This window comes from Pleurodeles waltl, chromosome 4_2 (assembly GCF_031143425.1).
Source record: "Pleurodeles waltl isolate 20211129_DDA chromosome 4_2, aPleWal1.hap1.20221129, whole genome shotgun sequence".
NCBI lineage: Eukaryota > Metazoa > Chordata > Amphibia > Caudata > Salamandridae > Pleurodeles > Pleurodeles waltl.
In genome coordinates, this window is record NC_090443.1 from 669,299,965 (window position 1) to 669,322,111 (window position 22,147).

The 22,147-nt window shown below is 45.2% G+C and overlaps 1 protein-coding gene across 1 annotated transcript in view; it reads left to right on the forward strand.

Annotated features, from left to right (window-relative positions):
* The window catches only part of ZZZ3 (zinc finger ZZ-type containing 3), a 388,382-nt gene that overhangs the window by 84,238 nt on the left and 281,997 nt on the right, over positions 1-22,147 (forward strand). The window contains exons 3-6 of the mRNA XM_069232251.1: positions 3,504-3,642; positions 16,705-16,852; positions 16,939-17,054; positions 20,585-20,656. Of these exons, the coding sequence (XP_069088352.1) occupies positions 3,504-3,642; positions 16,705-16,852; positions 16,939-17,054; positions 20,585-20,656 (475 nt within the window). The remainder of the gene's footprint in view (positions 1-3,503; positions 3,643-16,704; positions 16,853-16,938; positions 17,055-20,584; positions 20,657-22,147) is intronic.

The window sequence follows — 22,147 nt, forward strand, 5'->3', positions numbered from 1 at the left end:
AGGGGCCTCAGCCACCCTCTGAATATGCACTGTCTGCACAGCAGAGGGCCCCTGCACTGTTTCCACCAGCCTTTCCATGCAGGGGTCCCTGCCATGGAAAGGCTGGCAGAAACAGGACTCGTGTTCAGCGTGGCAGTATGTCTGACCATGAGCATGGCGGCGGTCATGCTGCCGGGAACCATGTTTCTGATGGGGATGGCGGCCCTCTGGCGGTCTGACACCAGGGTCTTAATGTGACGTTCGGACCACCTGGAGTGACGTGGCCCCGACCGTCACTGCGAGTCTAACCGTCCTTGGACCGCCAGACTCGTAATGAGGCCCTTAGAGTGTAGTTGCACCTTTTTTTTTTTTTTTTTTTTTTACAGAAAATAAAATATTTTCTTCTCAACATGCCTTCACATTTTGTAAAGTGGCCTTCTTGTGGGGAAAAGTAAGGCTCAGTCAGATCTACATTCTGTATTATTATGATTTTTTTTTGTCATGTGGAAGTCAGCCAATCGGTCCTTCACCTCCGCAACTGTCCTGTGGCTCTACATTTCGGAGCAAGTGGGCTGTTGAGTGGAAATGAAAAATTTGAGAGACTTTCTATGACTTGTTTGTTCACCATTCTCTCCTCTTGGCACTTTGGAAGCTTTTACAAAGTTTGATGCTTTCTAAGGGTAATAAAATTAAATCTTGGATGTCGCATTGTAATTAAGAAAACGTCTTCTAGATGTGCTCCCCCAGCAGCTGCAAGTATGTTGTATTGACAAATATGCAACTAGAATACCTGTCAGACAAACCCCATATTGTAAAGGCTTTTCATCAAAAGACCATTATGATGGCAAATAGTTGTCAGAAAATAATAAAAGGGAGAAAATATATGAAAACAAAACTGTTGTGCCTAGTATCCGATCCCTGGTATCAATGTCAAACAAAAGGACACCTTTGTTAAATGGAATATATATATTTGCAGCAAAAATGAGCAGCAGCAGAGCTAGTAGGTCTCGCTTGTAGAAGAGCAGTTGCCTTAGTCAATTACCTTTTAACCTTGTTGTACATCAGCACCATTGCTGTGCAGCATGTCTAAAGGTTAAGGAAAAAAGCACTGACATGTCCAGCGCTGGCCACATCATAGTGCTTTTTGTTTTCTTCTGTTGTTCTGACTGGTGCAGGGAAAGCAACAGCACAGCACGGGGGTGCAGTAGAAGCAACCACAATACCAGAGGGGGCACTGAGCGGTCAACAGCAGTGTGGGGCGTGATAGACTGGACATAATCAGCAACTCAGGAAGGAGGCAGGAGGAGTGGGGCATACAACAGCAACAAAGTAGGGTGACAGGGCATACAGCAACAGTGCAGTGAGGGGTGGTATATAAAGTTTTGAGTAATTATGGAACATGGGATTGGTACTGGGTAGAATGTAAAGAGAACAGAAGAAAATTAAATGTTAGGGTATACAGGGGACTGAAGCGGAGGCCACCAAGTGGTTGGCAGGAAAGAAGGTGAAGAAAATGATGGAATAGTATCAAGTGTGTCTCTCTCCTCACACGTACAATGCATTTTTGATACAAAAATGTAGGTGAAAGTATGTCATGTGTGTTTGCCTATGATTCACCAGTGGCTCTTGCACGTCTGGCTCTGCAAGTCCAGTACAAAGACAGATTTTTAATTTTTTTGCCAAGGAAGGTGAAATAGAATGGGCATCTCTCATTCGCTCTCAAAATAGAATTGCCCAGGTTTCAAATGTGCATTAAGTAAGTTACCATTCAGGACAATGTTATTTTTTGTTTGAGATTAGGAAGGTCTGTAAGACCAGTAAAGCATCTTCAGATTTCAAGAAAAAGGTACAGCTTCCTTTGAGATTTTTAGCTGGTTTCAAGTAGTGCTGTGAATTACTTTTGTTTTAGTTGCTTTTACAGATCTGGTAGTTTTTGACACAGGCTAATTTGCAAGCAGTGTGTAGTAGAGGTAAACTACAGAGAAAACACAATTGTAACTGTTAACCAAGTAGTAATGGAGTTGCTGGGAGTTTTTCCTTTTTGAATTTTTTTCCCAGCTTTGTCTCTAACTGTGTATATATAACTTCTTGGCTGTTTACCAAGTAATGTGACAATGATTGTATCCTATTTATTGCTAGCGTTTTGTGTTTTTTAAATACTTTGGTCCTCAGCAATTACAATGTTGTGCTTTTGTATGGTGTATGCTGTTGAAGACTGTTGTCATCCACCCTCCAAACAAACCCACTACTCGATTACAATGTTGTGCTTTTGTATGGTGTATGCTGTTGAAGACTGTTGTCATCCACCCTCCAAACAAACCCACTACTCTATCTATGATTGGGGCGGGCGGGGTGAGGAAACGATGATGAGTGGTACAGATAGCATGCATGCTCCTTTGTAATGGAAACAGACCTGCACTGAGTCTATAGAATAGCTTATTTGTACTTTTTGACTTGTGGATAATTGAACGTTAGAAGAATTTAGTATTTTTGATGTCTATATTTCGGTCTTGGCAGTTCTGATTTGAAAGGGGCATTTGATTATGAGAAGTTGAAGTCTTCCTCAACCTTGATAGCATTTAAGAAGAACTGATGACCCGTCAGAATGGGCAGGCTTTGATTGCATTTCCTATTATTGAATTGTTATCCTTTTTGTCGGTATGACAACATCTCTGCAGTTTATGATCAAGGAAACTAGCTCTCTATTCATATTGTATGTTCGATGATGTGGTGTATTTATTCTAGCAAAGTAACATGACTAATTGGGGAAACATATTATCCCCTTTATTAGATTGTTTTCCCTTTTATTACGTAAACCATAATTCTTTAATACTGGGATCTTTAAGTTTTGTGTTTGAACTAGTAAAGAAATTGAAGTGCACCTGAGTTTACTATGTCGTTTACCGCTATGTAAGAGAACAATATTAATAATGGCCATGGACTACAATAACCATCTTGCCCGCTTCCTTTCCAAAATGCGAGAGAGTAACTTTTATTGGTGGATTAGGTAAGGAATATGGGTGTTTTGTTTAACACCGAACACGTTGTTGAAAACACCAGCATTATTTAGTTCAAGCAGGTACATCCTCAGTCTGTCAATTTCATTCCTCTACAGTTCGTACCTCAAAAAGCTTTTCTGAAGGTGATGGTTTCTTTAAACTCCTTATTGTCTAACCTCGAAAATCTAAGTGAAAATCCAGTAAAATCGTACCACTCACAAGAAAGCCACACGAGTTGCCAACAGAAGACTGTTTTGAGCAGAAAATGTCTCACTCTCAGTGCACCATTTGGTAGTCGAACCAATCTTCCATGGGCTAAAATCTCACTAAATATTGCACATTTAGTGTAGTGCAAAATTTGAGAATTAAGTTGTACTATTCCAGCATGACAAATTCACACAAGCCTAATTTTACTGATGATGGTTGGCAGTGTATCGTTTTACAGTGCTCTTGTTTATAGTTATTTTGTGGATACTTCCTGCTGCCTCAGCAAGGGTTCAATTGATTTCTACAATGTATTTTCAGTTATCAGAAACTGTTACAAACGATTGCTGTGCTAGAGTCACAACGGATTCAAGCTGTTCAGGATCTCGAAAGTTTGAGCAGACATCAGATTGAAGCGCTGAAGGATCCCATCGCATTTGTTGAAAGACTACAGGAGAAGGTATGCCCGTTCGCCATCCATGTTTCGCTAACAAAATTGATCCTAAAATTTCTTCTGTAAAGGATATTGCAAAGAATGCAACACGTAGCCATTCATAGTCAATCATTCGAATATTTACTTGGGAGCTTAAGACTATGAAAGAGCCCTTGTGTAAACTGATTTCACAGAAGAAAAAGTAACTGTCACCCATTTCTTTGTACACAGCTAGTGAGAGGAACGGCAGTTAGCTCAAGTAGAGTTGTGTCCATCGGCTCTGGGGCAAATTAAACTGTTTACTTCTTCAAATGTGACATATCTTGTGATGACATCTAGGGTTTGCTGGAGGCTAGATTACAGTTTTTGACCCTCAGTATTATACATGAATTACAAAAGCTCAATGTTTATCAGCGATCAACAGAGAAAACGTACTTCTTGATTTCAATACTAATACTTAATGAGTGGCTTACTTTCTGATGGATACAACTACCTGTGGATTCCTCACCTAATGAATACTCCCATGGCGCCAGCATTCGACGGAAATCTTCTTACTAGTCTCTGCACGTCGACGAGGACGTCACTCTAGCCCACGCGACGCCGTCTGACGTCATACAGGCAATAAGAGGTCCTCGACGACGTGCGGATGTCAGTTCCCTTTTTTCCGTGCATTCGAAACGGTTATCTTCGATGGAGCAACTGTTACTTTTGTGGTTACAGTGTATTTTTGCTGCGTAGCCTTTCGCTGTGGTAATAATGTCGCAGAGAAAGTCTGGATTCAAGCCTTGTCGTGAGTGTGGAGGCAAGATGTCGGTGACGGATCCTCATTCCGATTGCCTTTGGTGTTTGAGCTCCGACCACGACGTCTCGACTTGTGATTCATGCCAGCACATGAATCCGAAGGCCCTCAAAGAACGTGAGGCGAAGCTGTTTATGGCAAAATCGAAGGAGAAGCATCACAAGAAGTCTTCTTCTCCAAGACATCGGCGTCATCGAGACTCCCGGCGCCGTAGAGAATCTCGGCGTCATTCGAAGGAGACTCGTTCCAGGTCTTCGGATCGGCGCCGAAGGACATGGGAGATTAGTCCCACGGTTATGCCGCATCCTTCGACGCCGTTGCCCTCTCCGACGTCTCCAACTTCACCTGGACAGGCGTCGGTGATTGAGGTATTGGAGCCTCAGGTGTTTTCTCCGGCGCAGACGCCGAGGTCGGGGTCGCCTCCGAGACAGGCACCTCAGTATCCGGCTTTTCCCACCCCTGGAGCCGATAGTTCCGCATTCTTAAATGCGATGTATGCCATCTTCCAACAGATGGCTCCAGGGGGTGCTCCGGCTGGGCCTTTGGCCTTTTCTTTGGGTGATCCTGCGCCTCTTCGGCCGGCACCCTTTATGCCCTTTCTCCCTTTTGGGAACGTGGGCTCGGCGCCAGTGTCGGCGCCGGTGGCCGCTCCGGTGGCTTCAGAAGGATTGGCCCCGGGGATTTCCATCCCGTCGACGTCGGGATTTCGGCCTGTGACTCCGGTGGGTCCATCTGCTTCAGCTGCTCTTTCGTCGGCGCCGAAGTTACCTGTGGCGCCGGACGCGGCGTCGGTGGCTTCTGAAGATCGGCGCCGATCTTCGACTTCGGCGGAGGCATTGTCGACTCCGCGTATTGAACAACGACTTCATTCGAGGAGACGTGCTCTCTGTGTATTAGAGGAGCAGGAGTACCAACGAGCCCTGGAGGAAGGAGAGCTAGAGGACTCGGGTGATGGGCTGCGTGGTCTGGAGTCGGCCAGTGGGCTGGACACTTCCCCTGAGTGGGATCTTTCGTCCCCGGGAGAATATACTGAGGAGGCTGCTTCCTTTCATGCAGTGGTACGGAAGGCAGCTAGTTTTTTGGACCTGCCTTTGCCGGTGGTGGAGGCTAAACAAAACCTTTTAACAGAGGTGTTACATCCGGCCTCAGCTGCGGCGGAGCCTCTTTTGCCATTTAATGACGCTCTGCTGGATCCGGTGTTAGAGGTGTGGAAGAGGCCGGCATCTTCCCCAGCAGTTCACAGAGCCGTGGCCAGGAGGTATCGGGCGGCTCCGACTGACCCTGGTTTTCTATCTAGGCACCCTACGCCGGAGAGCTTGGTGGTGCAGGCCTCCTGTTCATCCAAGTCAGCGCCTGGTTCTTTCCCGACGGTGCCTGGGGACAGAGATTCTAAGAAACTAGAGGTGCAGTCCAAGAAGATTTTTTCGTCCTGCAGTCTGGTGTTAAAAGCCACTAATGCAACCTGTATCCTGGGGAGGTATATTCATGCTCTGATGGATGACATTTCCTCATCGTTTACAGAACTTCCCCAGGGTCTTTTGGATCTTGCTTCAAATGCCCAGGCTGCTGCGACCCAGATTATCCAGACGGGACTGGATACCACTGACTCGGTAGCCAGAGCAATGGGCACAACTGTGGTGGCAAGGAGACAGGCCTGGCTCCGTAACTCGGGCTTTTCTGCGGATGTACAGTCCACATTGTTGGATCTCCCGTTTGATGGGGACAAACTGTTTGGGGCCAAGGCTGATTCGGCCTTGGAACGTTTTAAGGAAAGCAGGGCCACGGCTAAGTCGTTAGGGCTCCAAGCTCCTTCTGCCACGGCCTCTTCCAGATTTTTCAGGAGGTTTCGTGGATTTGGGCGTGGCTCTTCCTCCTCTTCCTTTCGGGGAAGATATCAGCAACCTGCCTCTTCCCATCCCTATAGATCTTTTAGGGGGAGAGGTAGGGTCCGCACCAGAGGAGCCTCTCAGCAGCACTCTGCCTCTTCCTCATCCTCTGGCGGGGTGCAGCAGGGGAAGCAGCCTTAGGCTTCTGCCATTTCCCACTCACTCCTCTCCTGTAGGGGGAAGATTACAGCATTTTCTCACAAAATGGAAGACTGTTACAACGGACACGTGGGTTCTCAGTATTGTGGGAAAAGGCTACACCCTTCCCTTTCGGGAGTTCCCGCCCCTCATCCCGCCCCGCCCTTCTTATTGTTCAGAAGAACACCTCCTGTTGCTAGAACAGGAGGTACAAGTCCTCCTTTCAAAGGGCGGAGTGGAGTTGGTCCCAGAGCAGGAAAGGGGTCGAGGATGTTACTCAAGGTATTTCCTGATACCCAAGAAGGATGGTCGTTTGAGACCAATTCTGGACCTGAGGATCTTGAATTGGTTCCTCAAGCAGGAAAAGTTCAAGATGCTGACCCTAGCACAGGTGCTTTTGGCGTTGAACAAGGAAGACTGGATGGTGTCTGTCGACTTGCAGGATGCTTACTTTCATATCCCGATTCTCAAGTCACACAGGAAGTATCTCCGGTTTGTGGTGGGATCGCAGCACTATCAGTTTGCGGTCCTTCCGTTTGGTCTTACTTCAGCACCTCGAGTCTTCACGAAGGTGATGTCGGTGGTTGCGGCAGAACTCAGAAGGAAGGGGATAGCAGTATTCCCTTACTTGGACGACTTGTTGATCAAAGCCAAGTCCCCGGAGCTTGTGTCGCATCATCTGCAGTCAACAACCCAGTTGTTGTTCGACCTGGGTTTTTCGGTGAACGAGCCCAAATCTCACCTAGAGCCCTCTCAGCGCCTCCTGTTCATAGGGGCAGTACTGGATACAACATTGGGTCGGGCCTTTCCTCCGCCTCAGCGGATTCATGATATTCAGGATTTGGTTCCAATGTTTCGAAATGGAGCGGTAGTTCCAGTCCTCAAGGTCCTTCGTCTGCTCGGTCTGTTTGCCTCCTGCATTCTGTTGGTCACGCATGCTCGCTGGCACATGAGGGCTCTTCAGTGGTGCCTCCGAAGGCAGTGGTCTCAACACAAAGGGGATCTAGAGGGTACTGTCAAGATCTCCAGAGATGCTGCTGTGGATTTGAAGTGGTGGATTGCAAGCAACAATCTTTCACAAGGAAAGCCGTTCCAGCAGACGCCACCAGTGGCCACAGTCATAACGGATGCTTCCACTCTAGGGTGGGGAGCTCATCTGGGGGATCTGGAGATCAAAGGTCTTTGGTCTCCAGAGGAACAGATGTTTCACATCAATCTGTTAGAGTTACGGGCTGTACGTCTGGCTCTCAAGGCCTTCCTCCCTTCCCTTCGTGGTCAGTCGGTACAGGTCCTAACGGACAATACTACCACGATGTGGTACATAAACAAGCAGGGAGGAGTGGGGTTGTACCTTCTCTGCAGAGAAGCTCTTCGACTATGGTCCTGGGCAAAGGACCATCAGATTTGCTTGATAGCAAACCATCTGGCCGGAGTCTTGAACGTGCGTGCGGACAGTCTCAGTCGCCATTTCTCGGCAGACCACGAGTGGCGTCTCCATCCAGATCAAGTCCGTTTAATCTTCCAGAGGTGGGGGTTTCCTCGGATAGATCTGTTTGCCACTCGAGAGAACGCGCATTGTCCGTTATTCTGCAGCCTCCAGTATCCGATGCAGGGAGCGTTGGGGGACGCGTTTCAAATAACCTGGTGCGGCCAGTTGCTTTACACGTTTCCTCCCATACCCTTGATTCCTCGAGTATTGAGGAAGATTCGCCAGGACCGGGCTCTAGTCATCCTAATAGCTCCGGATTGGCCAAGGAGGGTATGGTACTCCGACCTTCTCCAACTCTCAATGTGCCCTCCGCTCCGTCTCCCTTTCAGGGCAGACCTCCTCTCGCAGTCGCAGGGGCAGGTTCTACACCCCAACCTCCAGAGTCTGCACCTACATGCCTGGAGATTGAACGGGGCAACCTGAGTTCCTTCTCTCTCCCGCCTGAGGTAGTGGATGTTATATTAGCGGCCAGGCGACACTCCACTAAATCTATCTACGCTAATAGATGGTCTAAATTTGTTGCGTGGTGTGGAGAGAGGCAGATTGATCCTTTGCATGCTCATCTATCGGACGTTTTGTCTTTTGCTCTGTCTCTAGCGCAGAAAGGTTGTGCAGTGACTACCATTAAGGGTTATTTATCGGCCTTGTCAGCCTTCATATGTCTTCCAGACCAACCATCTTTATTTAAATCCCCTATTGTTATTAGATTCTTGAAAGGTCTTCTAAATAAATATCCTCCAAAGCCATTCGTTATGCCGCAATGGGATTTGTCCTTGGTCCTGACTTTCCTTATGGGGTCCCCTTTTGAACCTATGCATTCTTGCCCCTTAAGGTATTTGGTTTTAAAAACAGTCTTCCTGATAGCTATAACATCAGCAAGGAGAGTGAGTGAGTTGCAGGCCTTATCAGTAAAGCCCCCTTATACAACTTTTTATGGGGATAAGGTGGTGTTGAGGACCAAGGCTGCTTTCCTCCCGAAGGCTGTTTCACCCTTCCATTTGGCTCAGGCAATTACTTTGTCCACGTTCTATCCTCCGCCTCATCCTTCCAAAGAGGAAGAAAGACTGCACCGTCTGGACCCAAAGAGAGCGTTGAGCTTCTTTATTGATAGAACAAAGGATTTCAGGCTGGAGGATCAGCTGTTTATTGGATACGTGGGCAAGAGGAGAGGAAAGGCAGTCCACAAGAGAACACTATCCAGGTGGGTTGTTCTTTGCATTAAAATCTGTTACTCTTTGGCAAAGAAGGATCCTCCTGAGGGCATTAGAGCTCATTCCACCAGAGCTAAGTCGGCCACTTCGGCCTTGGCCAGGGGTGTTCCTGTGGTCGACATCTGCAAGGCCGCAACTTGGTCGTCCCTTCACACTTTTGCAAAACATTACTGTTTGGATTTTGAGGTTAGAAGGGACGGCCATTTTGCACGGTCAGTGCTGCAGGATTTCTTGGTTTGACCATTTAGGCACCCACCGCCGGGCGTGGTACTGCTTTGGGACTCTATTCATTAGGTGAGGAATCCACAGGTAGTTGTATCCATCAGAAGAACGAGTTACTTACCTTCGGTAACGACTTTTCTGGTGGATACATTAGCTACCTGTGGATTCCTCACGGTCCCACCCGCCTCCCCCTTGCCTTTCTGGTCTTACCAAGTAATCCTTGAGTATGCTCCTCTTGGTCTTTGAGGGTGCAATAGATGTTGTATATATTATATTTATATATGTATATATGTATATATCTTTGTGTATATACTTGATGTGTATATATATTTTAAAAAGAGAGAGTTATATATATATAAAAGATTTACAGTTATTCATGCAATGTTGTGTATTTTTACAATGTAATGGGATGTTGCCTTGCTCTTTCATTGCATTGTCTGGTTTTTCTCATGCACGTAAAAAATGATTGGTACTGACATCCGCACGTCGTCGAGGACCTCTTATTGCCTGTATGACGTCAGACGGCGTCGCGTGGGCTAGAGTGACGTCCTCGTCGACGTGCAGAGACTAGTAAGAAGATTTCCGTCGAATGCTGGCGCCATGGGAGTATTCATTAGGTGAGGAATCCACAGGTAGCTAATGTATCCACCAGAAAAGTCGTTACCGAAGGTAAGTAACTCGTTCTTTAGGCAGTCGAAAAAAATGTTTAAATGTTCCTAAGTATTTTACCCTTTGACAAAAGTGAAATTACTGTTTTCTTGTAGTCAAATTATACAATATCTTTGTCCTCCCCCCAATTCCTTTTTTTATTTTATTTTTTTATTTTTTAGGTATGGGTTTATGTTTATTCATGATTCTTCTATTTATCTTTACATTGTTTCCATAATTTTTTTTTATTCCTCCTTTTTTTTTTTAACTTTGTTTCCACATTTCTCTATGCTTTTATCTTCGATCTTTTGTGTTGTCTTAATCCATTGATTTCTGCTACATAGATTTTAATTTGCCTTTCTCATTTCTTCTTACCTCAGACTTCTTATCATTAGCTTCCATTCTTTCAGCCACTGCCTGCACCATCTAGCCTCCCCAAAAAATCTGTGTTAGTGTTCTGCTTATCTGATAAGGACATCTAGCCACTGATTCATTACCTTAGATTAGAACATTGGAATGTTGTCATGTCCATTGAAGACAATGGACTGCTGCGGGCTTTTACAGGCCGGTAAAAGCCCGCAGCGCCAACATTCCAATGTTCGCTTTGTTCACAGCAACAGCTGTGAACAAAGCCTCATGGAGCCCAAGGGGATTTAAATCCCCTCGGGCTCCGTGAACATTTTTTTTTTTTATAGAACATTCTGCCCTGTGTGGCAGAATGTTCTAATAGCCTTAGAACCCGCCGTAGCGGGCTCTACCGGCTATTAAAGTCCCTCTCCCTTGTTAAATGCCCTCGCCTTCGGCTCGGGCATTTAACGCGGGGAGCGGGCCTTTAATAGCCGGTAGAGCCCGCTACGGCGGGTTCTAAGGCTATAATATTCCCCCGGTCTGATCTGGATACAGTAATTTTTCCTGAGCAGTACCACTGCACTCCGGTAGCTAGTGTCATTTGGCTCCATGTGGCGTCATCTGCACCGGAAGTGATGTGGGCAGTGCCTGTATAGGCCCAACCCCATTGCTGACGTTAGTTCTTTTAACGCAGATCTGGAGGAAAGCTACCCTTAGTCTTTTTTGACTGACCTTTTTTGCCATTTTGTCAAGTTTTCTTTTCCAAGACTGTGTCCTGGTAAGTTGAGATGTCTGCTAGGAAAGCTGGTTTCAAGCCCTGTGGTGCTGATTGCAGAGAAATGTCTGTGACAGATCCACATTTGGTGTGCCTCTGGTGCTTGTAGAGCGACCATGATGCCAAAACCTTTGTTGATTGCTGTGTCATGAATCCCTAGGCCTTGAGGGAGCGGTCCCTCAATCTCCTTGCTGCTTGACGTGCAACACCGCAATGTTCCTGGTCTCTGGTAAGTCCCACCAACACAAGAGTAAGAAGAAATCTTCGACTTTTCCATGTCTGTCGAAGTGATCAGACAAGAAAAGTGGGCATCTGCACTCGAGGCTTAACACTGTGTGGTGGAGCCTGCGCCTTGGCTGTCTATGCACCTCCTTGAGTTTCTGGGAGCCAGAGCAACCTCGCCCAGTATCATGTGGGTGGCCCATCTCTGCTGGAGGCCCTGCGGGCTTGGTGAAGAACCCTACTAGTCTTCTGCTGGCAGGTTCACCCTGGTGCCATTCAGGCCCTTGGATCCATTAATGGATTTGGAGTGGCGCTGGTTGAGCCATGTTGCCCTTCCCTGGCACCTGCTCCAGTGGCAACAGCCCAGAGTGGCACCATTACCATTGTCATCCCTGACTCCGACACAGAGGCAGACGGGTGTTGTTCATCGCTGGTTCCGGTGGGAAATGGGGTGGAGAGGCGGGCACACTCCTCCTGACGGAGCCAGTGCCTTATTCATATGATAGGTCTGGATTGGGGGACAAATAGGAGGAGTCAGAGGACCCTTATGTTCACCAGGTAGAGGGGACAGGGGGCAACTGGTATGAGGATATGGTGGATGTCAGTGGACTGGACACCTCGGCAAACCCAGATTCTCTTAGCCCCCTTCCTTCCACCCCCCCTCCCCCTCCTCTTCCTTACATTGGCAGCTGAGGATGGTGTCTCTTTCCCCGTGGTGCTGGGAAGGGCAGCTGAGCGCCTGGACCTTACGCTGCCCTCAGTGACAGTCATGATGAATGCCTTCATGGAGGTGCTTCAACCAGGCGTAGACCTCGCAGAAACAATAGTCCTTTTTATTGAAACCCTTACGGATGTCCTACTCCGATCCTTGTCCAAGCCATACAGAGGAGCGCCTGTGCATAGGACAATTGCCTTCCATCATTGCCCCACCCCAGGGGACCTCAATTTTCTTCCCCCAGGATCCCACCCTGGAGACCTTGGCCTCCACCTCCAAATTTCACCCAATGCATTCCCTTCCACCCCATTGGACGGGGAATCCAAAATGCTGGATACTTTCGGGAAATGTTCTCTTCTACCGTCTGGGCATTGTGGTTGCTGAACACCGTGTGCCTCTTGGGACAATAATCTCATTTTATCTGAGACTCGGTTGCTCAAGTGCTGGTTGTGGTCTTTGAGCAGGCCTAAGCCATATTCTCCCAAACCATTGCTGATGGGAGGGACACAGCCACGTTCAACATAAGATGTGGGCTGGATCCGACTGACTCTCTGAGCAAAGCAATTTCACTGTCTGTGGTTCTTAGGAGCCACCCCTGCCTAAGAACCACTGGCTTTTCGAGGGATGGCCAGGCCTTGCTCATGGACATGCCCTTTGATGACTCTTGTTTGTTTGGTGAGAAAGCTTCCAACCAAATCGTACGCACCTTGCCACCCAGCTAGCAATTTCCACAATCGTGTTGTGGCAGACGATGTGGTCCCCACAGACCACGTGGGTCAGGGAGCCAGAAGTCGAGCCAGTCCTCTACTCACTCCATTGGCAGAAGCAGCCTCCAAACCCTCTTCGTTTGCCCTGTGTCCATAATGGTCATTCAATGGATGGCAGGGTTTGCCATCACCTGCACCACTGGTCAATAATATCAGACTGTTGGGCTTTGCAGCTTATCCAAAGGGGCTACTTCGTCCCCTTTGTGAACAACCCTACCCCCACCCCCTCTCCCCAAAACCCATGCCACATACTTACAACAAGGTGACGGAGGACCACCTGTCCATGCTTCATCAGGCGGTGTTAGCTCTATTGGCTAAGAGAGCTGTAGAGAAGATGCTGGCATCAGAAGTAGGTCGTGGTTGTAATTCTTGTTACTTTTTGGAGCCCAAAGAGGGCGGATGACTTTGTCCTATTTTAGACTTGCGTCTTCTCAATCTCTTCATAAAAAAGGGTACATTAGAAATGCTCACGCTTTCACAAGTCCTATCTGCCCTAGACCCAGGAGACTGGATCATATCGCTGGACTTGCAGGATGCTTATTTTCACATTTGCATCCTACCTGTCCTCCGGCGCTACCTGTGGCTTACGGTAGTACAAGAGCACTTTCAGTTTGCTGTGCTCCACTTTGGCCTTACCAGTGCCCCTCATGTGTTTATGAAAATAATGGTGGTGGTTGCAACTCATCTGCAGAGGTCAGGTATTCCAGTCTTTCCCTACCTCAATGATTGGCTGTTGAAGGCGGGCTCGCCTCACAATCGTCTCCCACCTCCAGACTACTGTGAATCTTCTGCACTCCTTGAGATTCACTATCAAAGTGGCTAATTCACAACTGACTCCTTCCCAGATGTTCCCTTTCATCCGAGCTGTTCTGGATGCAGTACAGTTTCGGGCCTATCCTCCTGAACATCGACTTGAACATATTCAGGCTATGATAATGATGTTTCAGCTTCTATCTTGGATTTCAGTGAGACTGACTCTGAAGCTGTTGGGCCTCATGGCGTCCTTCATTCTACATGTGACACATGCCTGCTGACATATGAGGGCTCTGAAGTGGGACCTGAATTTCCAGTGGGTACAGCATCAGTGGAATCTCCCCCACATGGGCCAGGTCTCGAGGGAACTGCAAAAGACTTGCAGTGGTGGCTAACAACCTACAATTGGGTTAATGGTAGACCCCTCTTCTTTCCCCACCCAGAGCTGACTGTGGTGATAGATGCATAATTTCTGGGTTAGGGCGACCATCTGGGAGAGGTGGAGATCAGAAGACAGTAACCTATTGTTGCTCTGAGTAAAGGCTTTCTTTCAGTCAGTAGGCAGGCTGGTTCAGGTATTCACAGACAACACTATGTGGTACTGCAACAAACATGGTGGGGTGGGGTCATGGACTGTTCTTCAAGAGGCTCTGCACCTCTGGACATGGCTGGAACCTCAGGGCATATCCCTACTGCTCAGCCCCCGGCGGGCTTTTAGAAAGCCAGGGCTGACAAACTCAGTCATCAATGCCTAGCAGATCACGAATGGCGTCTCCATCTGGAGATGGCGCAATGTCTCTTTAAAAAAAAATAGACAGATCCATAGTTGGATCTGTTTGTCTCTGTCAAACGTACAGTGTCAGCAGTTTTGCGCGTTGGAGATGTCCAAGGCGGCTCTCGCCCGGAGAATCTTTGTCTCGAGTGGGGCTCAGGTTTTGCCAATGTCACTCCTGCCCAGAGTTCTCAAGAAGATCAGGAATGACCAGGGCCTAAGTCATTCTTGGGGCTCCGCTTTGAGCACGGAGATTATGGTATCCCGAGCTGTTGAGCATGGGTCCTACGATCAAGCTGGCTCTTCGGGAGGATCTTCTGTTGCAACAACAGGTCTGGGTTCTGCACCTGAACCCGAGAATGCTCCATCTTCATGCGTGGAGATTGAGCAGCGACAGTGGCAGCTTTCAACCTTCGGCCTGAAGTCTGCAATGTTCTCTTGGCAGCCAGGCGTCTCTCCAAGACGATATACGCCTGACATTGGAGCAAGTTTGTTGCATGGTGTATAAATAAGCAAACTGATCCCTTATCTGCACCCTTTCCCCAAGTCCTTCTATCTATTCTCAGTCTGGCCCAAGAGGACTCTGCTTTGGTGATCTTAAGTCCATCTTTCTTCCATCCCAGTGTTTCTGCGATAGCCAGATCGACCATCCCTGTTCAAGTTACCTATTGTTCATAGGTTTTTGAAAGGCCTTCCAACACATGTTCCCATCTTTTCCCTTTAGCATGCCTCAGTGGGACGTCAATTTAGTCCTAACGTTCCTGATGTGGGTTCCTTTCGAGCCATTACACAACTGCCATTTTTGGCTACTTTCTATTAAAACAGCCTTTCTAGTGATAATAAAATCTGCCTGAAGGGTCGGGGAGCTAAAGGCTTTGTCATCTCAGCCTCTGTACCTTACCATCTACCTAGACAAGATGGTTCTTTGAACAAGCACCTTCTTACTACCAAAGTGGTCACCCACTTTCATGTAGGTCAGTCCATCACCCTTCCGCTCTACCTCACCCACTAGAAGAGGAGAGGCTCCATCGGCTGGACACAAAATGAGCATTGTTCTACCTTTATGGTACAAAAGAGTTCTGGGTGGAGGATCAACTTTTAGTGGAGCATGCCGGAGCCAAAAAAGGAAAGGCAGTGCAGAAATGGATTATACCACAATGGGTAGTGCTCTTCATCTAAATGTGCTACGCAGTGGCCTAAAAGACACCTGAAGGTTTGCAAGCTCATTCTTCTGGAGCCAAAGCTGCAACTACTGGAGTACCCGTCCTGTATATCAGTCAGGCAGCAACTTAGTCTTCTCTGCACACATTTATGAAGCAATACTGCCTTATCAGTGGGGTCTGGCTAGACAAGTGTTTTCCGTGTTTGGTCCTACCGGTCCTTCTAGTGTAATCTGCATCGCAGCCCCACCTCTTGGGGGGGGGGGGGTGTTGCTTGGGTAACTATTCTAAGATAAGGAATCTGCAGTAGAAGTCTCTATATGATGAACAAGTTATTTACCTTCTGTGAGACCTTATCTTGTAGAGTCTCTAGCTGCAGATACCTTACCAACCCACTCATCGTCCCCTTTCTGCAAACAGATTATGAATCAAGGGATTGCCCCTTTCAAGGGCTTTCATTTGACACTCCAGTGGTCAGTGTTATTTGTGGCTCTGCGCTTCTGGTGTGGAAAGCTGCAAATAATGAACTGATGTCAGTGCACCAGGAAGGCACCTATATATGCACTGCTTACTTCACTTTTGGCGGGGACTATGCCACACAGAGCATAACTATGCCACTTACCGTAATTCAGGGCTACTGCTCATAAAACAAAATCTGGATCCAGTCTGGTGCCTGGGGACTATTCAAAGGTAAGGAATCTGCAGCCAGATAATGCGTTACTGAAGATCTGTAACTTGTTATTTACCTCGCTCTATCGATGACAGCACAGAAGCCACCTTTTCTACAGAGCTTACCCAGGCTCTGCTGGGAAAAATGATAGTATGAGTCTCCAGCTGCACATTCATAGGCTTTAGCAACTCGTTCTCCCAGTGCCTAGCCAATTCGAGACTACACTCATGTCCACAACTTCTGCCCATGTTGTCTAATTTCCTTTTGACAATAGTCGTGTTAAGTGAGACAGTTATGGTGGGTACCTTTATTGAACTGGATTTTGCTTGCTGCTGTAATGCTGTGGGGACATTTATTTGTGGGTTTCAGAAAAAGACACTGTAGTAGTCCACTTTTGTAGGTTCAGTGATATTTTGAAGGTTTGTCTGCAATCAATTGTTTATGTTAATGCAAAATTATATTGTAAAAATAAGTTGGTGATTTATTGTGCGTGGCATCTGATGTATTTCTCTAGGTTGACCTAGGACTTCCCTGTCCACAAAGAGTTGTACAGTTACCTGACATAACTTGGGACCAGTATACCACCAGTCTTGGAAACTTTGAAAGAGAATTTCGAAACCCAAAACGCCCGACGAGGAAAGTGAAATTGACCTTTGACAAAGGTAAATGAAAGTGTATGAATTTATGTTCGCAACAGCTCAGTGGGACTCAAGGTCCTTTTGTAACATGTATTGTTTGACCGTCATAGGCTTACCTGTAAGACCAAAAAGTCCAGTGGAACTAGTGAAGGATCGGGACTCTCCGGCTTACTCTGTTTTGCCTGTAAGCGATGGTCCAGAAGGTTCGACTAGCAGTCAGACTCAGGTAAATGCAGAGTTTGAAATATTAGCAGTTCATTTACCAGTTCATATATGGATTCATTGTGACTTCAGTTCTTGCTATAGAGTTCCTGGAGATCATCTTCTACTCTGCAAGATATGCAGCATGACACAGCCCAATGCACTTCACTGTCTTCCATATTGTCTTGGTTAAAGTTTCAGTAACACTATATTTCAAATGTTAAATACCTTAGATGTTCAGATGGCAGTTATCATCCATTAGTTAACACGTCCTTGAACGGAACTGCTTTAAGAAAAAACATTCCCATACGGTGTGTACGTTAGCGCGTTTTATAGCCTGCAAGACCAGAAAAAGTTCTGTAACCTTTACTGTTTGACTTTGAGTGGCAATAAAGTCTATTGTGTGAAACGTAGTAGTTTCATGCATATCACCCGTTTCACAAATGCACAGAACCTGATTTTCACTAACCTTCTGTTCAGATACAGTGGCACATGATAACACGCAGATCATTTGCAACCTTTGCTCACTTACGTATTGATCTGTTTCTCCAGTGCTGGGGATTTCATGAATAAGGTTGTTGAATAAATTATCAGAAAATCAATTTGCAATCTTCTGCTTTAATTTTCATCATGCACCATCTTGCAACTGTACTGAGCAGTTTTTTTTTTAACCCTGTATGTGCCTCACAGTTGTGTAATGTTTTTTTGAGTTTGCTCCTACTGAAAAGTTAAAACATACCTAAAATAAAAGAATGGCTATTTGAGCACTCGAAACATGCAATTGCAATACAGGGATACACTTAAACCAAGACAAATAAACAAATTTGACTGAAATAGTTGCACCATATTTCAAAGGAGTATATTCTGAGAGCCTCACTTTTATAAACTATTGGCTGAGAAGTTGTTTTTTCTAGGTCTTAAGAAGTTGATTATACTGTGGCTGTTTCTTTCTCCGATCATTTTAAATACATAGAAGTGCATGCATTTAATTACTGAATGAAAAAAACACTGTGATGAAAGCATATTAAAAGAGCCTCTTTTTCTAATAATCATGTCATAATGATTTTTATTCAATATAAATGTCTATATTTTCTGGGGAAAATTAAAGTTTCAGAACCACTTCCCCCATAGACAAAAGCAAAGTCTTCTGCTCACTCTTAAGAAAGCTGCCAACCGTACTTTCAAAAAGCTTTTGAAAAAATGGCTGTTCACTCAATCTTAAGTGCTTATTTTCTGGAGTGACAAGTTTATTTATTTTCTTTCAGTGTTTTTTGCACCAAGGTGCCTCTTGAGATGGTTTCTGTGCTTTCAAGTGCCACGTTCATTCATTCATTCATCCTTTCAGCCTCGTAACAGTAGGGAGTTGTGATTGTCTATCACAGTTACATACAAATCTGGAAGATTGGAAAGCATGTACATTTCTCCTTAGAAAGGCAGGACAGCCATGTAGGGACATAGCTAAGATCTTACATGTGATACACTTGTTTTGTCAACAAAAGCCAGTCCATACCTTTTTAACACTAAGTGAACTGAGCTTGTAGGGGTGCACGTGAAACCACTTTTGCTGCAGAATTCTGCAATAGCCGAAAGCACATTATCTGAGAGTCCAAAGTAAATGTCTGTGTATTCTAGCCTAGATCTGATGAGTACATTTTGGGGACTGAGCTTTCTGAGGCTGCTTACAGTTGGCAGTGATATTCCTTAAAGAGTTAATATGGAAAGTGCCACTCTTTACCATGGTTACTTCTTAAAACACAAAACGCAGAATGCACAGTTCCACTGGGGGATGTAAATCCTAATCCCAAACCGGAAAAGGAGGTCCCTGTGAGTATCCTGAAACAGAAACAAGAGCCCTCACTCACCATATGGTGACATGCTTCATCATCGGGCTCTGTTCCTCGTCAGGCCGGCACTGCCGTGCCTGACGTGCCCTGCAGGGGGTCTATTTCCGGAGATCTTTTATTAAGAATATTCGCCGGTGGGTGAATGCCGTTATGTGGTATTGGTACAAAAAATTGTGTTAAAAATGACTAGAGGAAGAAATGGCAATGAAAACGTTTATTGAAAAATTAAACCTCTGGCATGATTAAAACCAAAATGTAGGGGGGAAAAAATATTAAGGTTTATTTTGCCCTAACCAAGTAAAATGTCTGCTGATCACAAACCCTATAGTCTGGGGATGTGGTAAGCGCAGGATTGGAAGTCCCTATACTGCCTCAAAATAGGTCAACATGTTTCTCGCTTCTATAGTCAACAACATTAGTCAGGACCAAAAAAAACTACCTAATCCTCACTCTTCTAGGGGACTACAATCCGGGTGTCTCACAGGAACCTAAAGAAAGAGAAGCAGAGCATAAAACACAGTGCAAAACACAATACTGAGTGCACTGTGAAAAAGAAGGGAGGCTCAAAACACACTTGTGAGTAGTCCCCCTTGTGATGTGCATAAATAGTTGTGAATATAAGTGAATGGTCAGTCCTCTTAGTTAAGAAAATACCATCCTTACCCTCTCGTATTAAAGGATGGGCCCCATAGGGATAGCTACGAGCTTCAGTGGTCCAGTCCAATATGGATATCTATATGTACATGAGTGCAGAGAAATAATTACAGGATATCTCAATAGACAGTTCCTTTAAATTAACAGGAATATAAAGAAGTCAGTTAATGTAACGAGCATAGATTAAGAAGTGTCATGTCAGGTCATGTCTTAAGCCTCATACTTAATAATGCAGTGCCATCTACTTGCGCACAAGACAGTGTATTCAATGCGAATCCAGATGTACCTGACCCACGATACATACAGGTATTGCAGTTATGTTGCCCCGAATATGGAAATCCAAATCTAGTTTCAGGATACTCACAGGGACCTCCTATTCCTTTTTTGGTTTGGGATTAGGATTTACATCCCCCAGTGGAACTGTGCATTCTGCGTTTTGTGATCTATATGGGAGTATTATGCACAGGACCACTTTTTCTTTCTTTAAAATCTCCCACTATATAAGCCCTTCTTTTGTTTTTTGACTACTTCTTAAAACGCCATGGTGAGATTAGAGTCTGGGAGTATTCCCGTTCTGCAGCAGGTTAGCAGGCTAGGAGTTTAATCCAGTGTACAGGTTCCGAGGATATATAGTTGTCTATCACTGGCATAGTTTTTAAAGATTTAGTTTTACATAATTTTCACCGATCCAACTGTTGATGGCAAGTGTTCCTTGAGTAAACACATGCTTTGAACCACATTAACTGAGGACTTGTACTTTCCTGTTTCTCTATTTATGAAATGAAATGTTATTCCATAAGCAGAGATGTTTGTTAATATTGGTAAATTGAAAAGGAGTGGAATGGAGGAAAATGGATCGATGAGTAGTAAGAGTTAGGTTACAGTTCAAATTTGCTCAAGGCAAGACAAAATATTAGGTTACAATTTAAGGAGGTTGAACTAATTGGAGAATGAGTCCTAGCATCAATGCTTTCTAGATGTTTAATGACGAAGAAAGTACAAGGTGACCTATCCTTTATTGAAAAGTAAATTCTGTCTTGTACATCCTGTTAAATAGTTGATAAGAGGAAGACCTTGTGATGAGTCCAAACCAGAAACATTTAACCAGCTGTGGTCAGTGGAAGAACAGGTAAATACATGATTGAAATATTCATTTTCACAATCTAATTAAATCCTTTTCTAATTTAACTTTAGAACGTGCATGTTGTATTTGAAAATGACCTGTTTTTGTATCCATGTTCCAGCAGTTTGGGTATTTTGGTGCATTCTTGAATTTTGTGATTTCTTTTTTTTTTTTTTATGAAAATGTTTAAAGTTCTTATGTTTTAACTTTTTCCCTGAATGTCATTATTTGTGTGATGTTCTTTATAAAAATAGTGCATACCCTAATGAACAATAACTCCAAAACAACAAAATATGCAATAAGATTTTTTATTTAACATTTCTTTGAACATTTTCAATAAGAACTCATTACTGAAATGCAGTAAGAAATAAGCACAAGAAGTAAAAACAAAGTGGTGTTCAGTATGATACATGAGAAGCCAATGAAAACAATTGTTGATCAAATACATAACCGTGTGGAGGCATCGATGATTGAACCCATGAAATTCATTGGTCAGTAGAGATGCCATGTTTAGCTTTTGTACCTTTGGTGGTGTACCAATAGTGTGTTGGAGAACAAGAGCAAAGGAGAAAGTGTAAGCTAGAGGAAGGAATAGCAAAAGGCAAAGTAGATTGGGGGAGGTGGTAGCCCAGGATCCTGGCAGAAAGTAGGGGGTAGTTAGGTAGTGTTCAGCTCTAGGTTTGGGTCAGGAGGTGCATTGTTATGTAAATAAGCATCTAGAGGAGTTGTCGGGATCTGGTACGGTTATAGTTTTGGTTGAAAATATTATGGTTTGAGCTTGTGAGGAACCATACTCAAGCCCAGCAAGTGTCATGGAAAATTGATTTAAACTCTTTCGAATCGCAAAGAATCGTTTTGACAGATAATGTAAGTAACAGGAGTTCTGTTTAGTGAGGGAGAATTGCGAATAATCCAAGGGCCTAAGCATGAGGACAGGGTCTTGAATCCCATTTAAATGTTGTTGATGATTTTAATAATTTCGTTCCAATATGAGTGGAGCATAGAAAAAAGGGAAGGACGTGTTCAAGGTCTCCTGTTGCGGATAAGCAAGTTCCAGCATTGGGATGGGTTTACTAATCCTAGTTTGACGAGTTTGTCCGGGGTCCTGAAGGATCTGGGTAGTAGCCAGTATTTACACTGTGAGATGATGGGAGAGATTTTCAGCTTAGTTACATGTTTCCATGTAAGGGACAAGTTTTTCTCATCTGGGAGGTTGTATCCTTTGAGGCAGTAGGTGTGGACCTCTTGTGCTGAGATTTTTGTATGGTATTGTGAGTGTGCGCCAGAAGGATTCTATATGATTTAGAGCCTTGAGATGGGATTGTGGCTTCTTCTCGAATGTTTGGGGTTTGCGGGGTCAGGAAAGCTTGGTTAAGACTAATTGCAAATTTGAGTTTGAGGAAGTTGTCAAACTAGTTGTCTGGAATGTTAGAGCACTTTTGTAAGTAAGAAAAAGGGATCGGATTGGTCCTGTTGACAGCATCCTTAATGTACAGG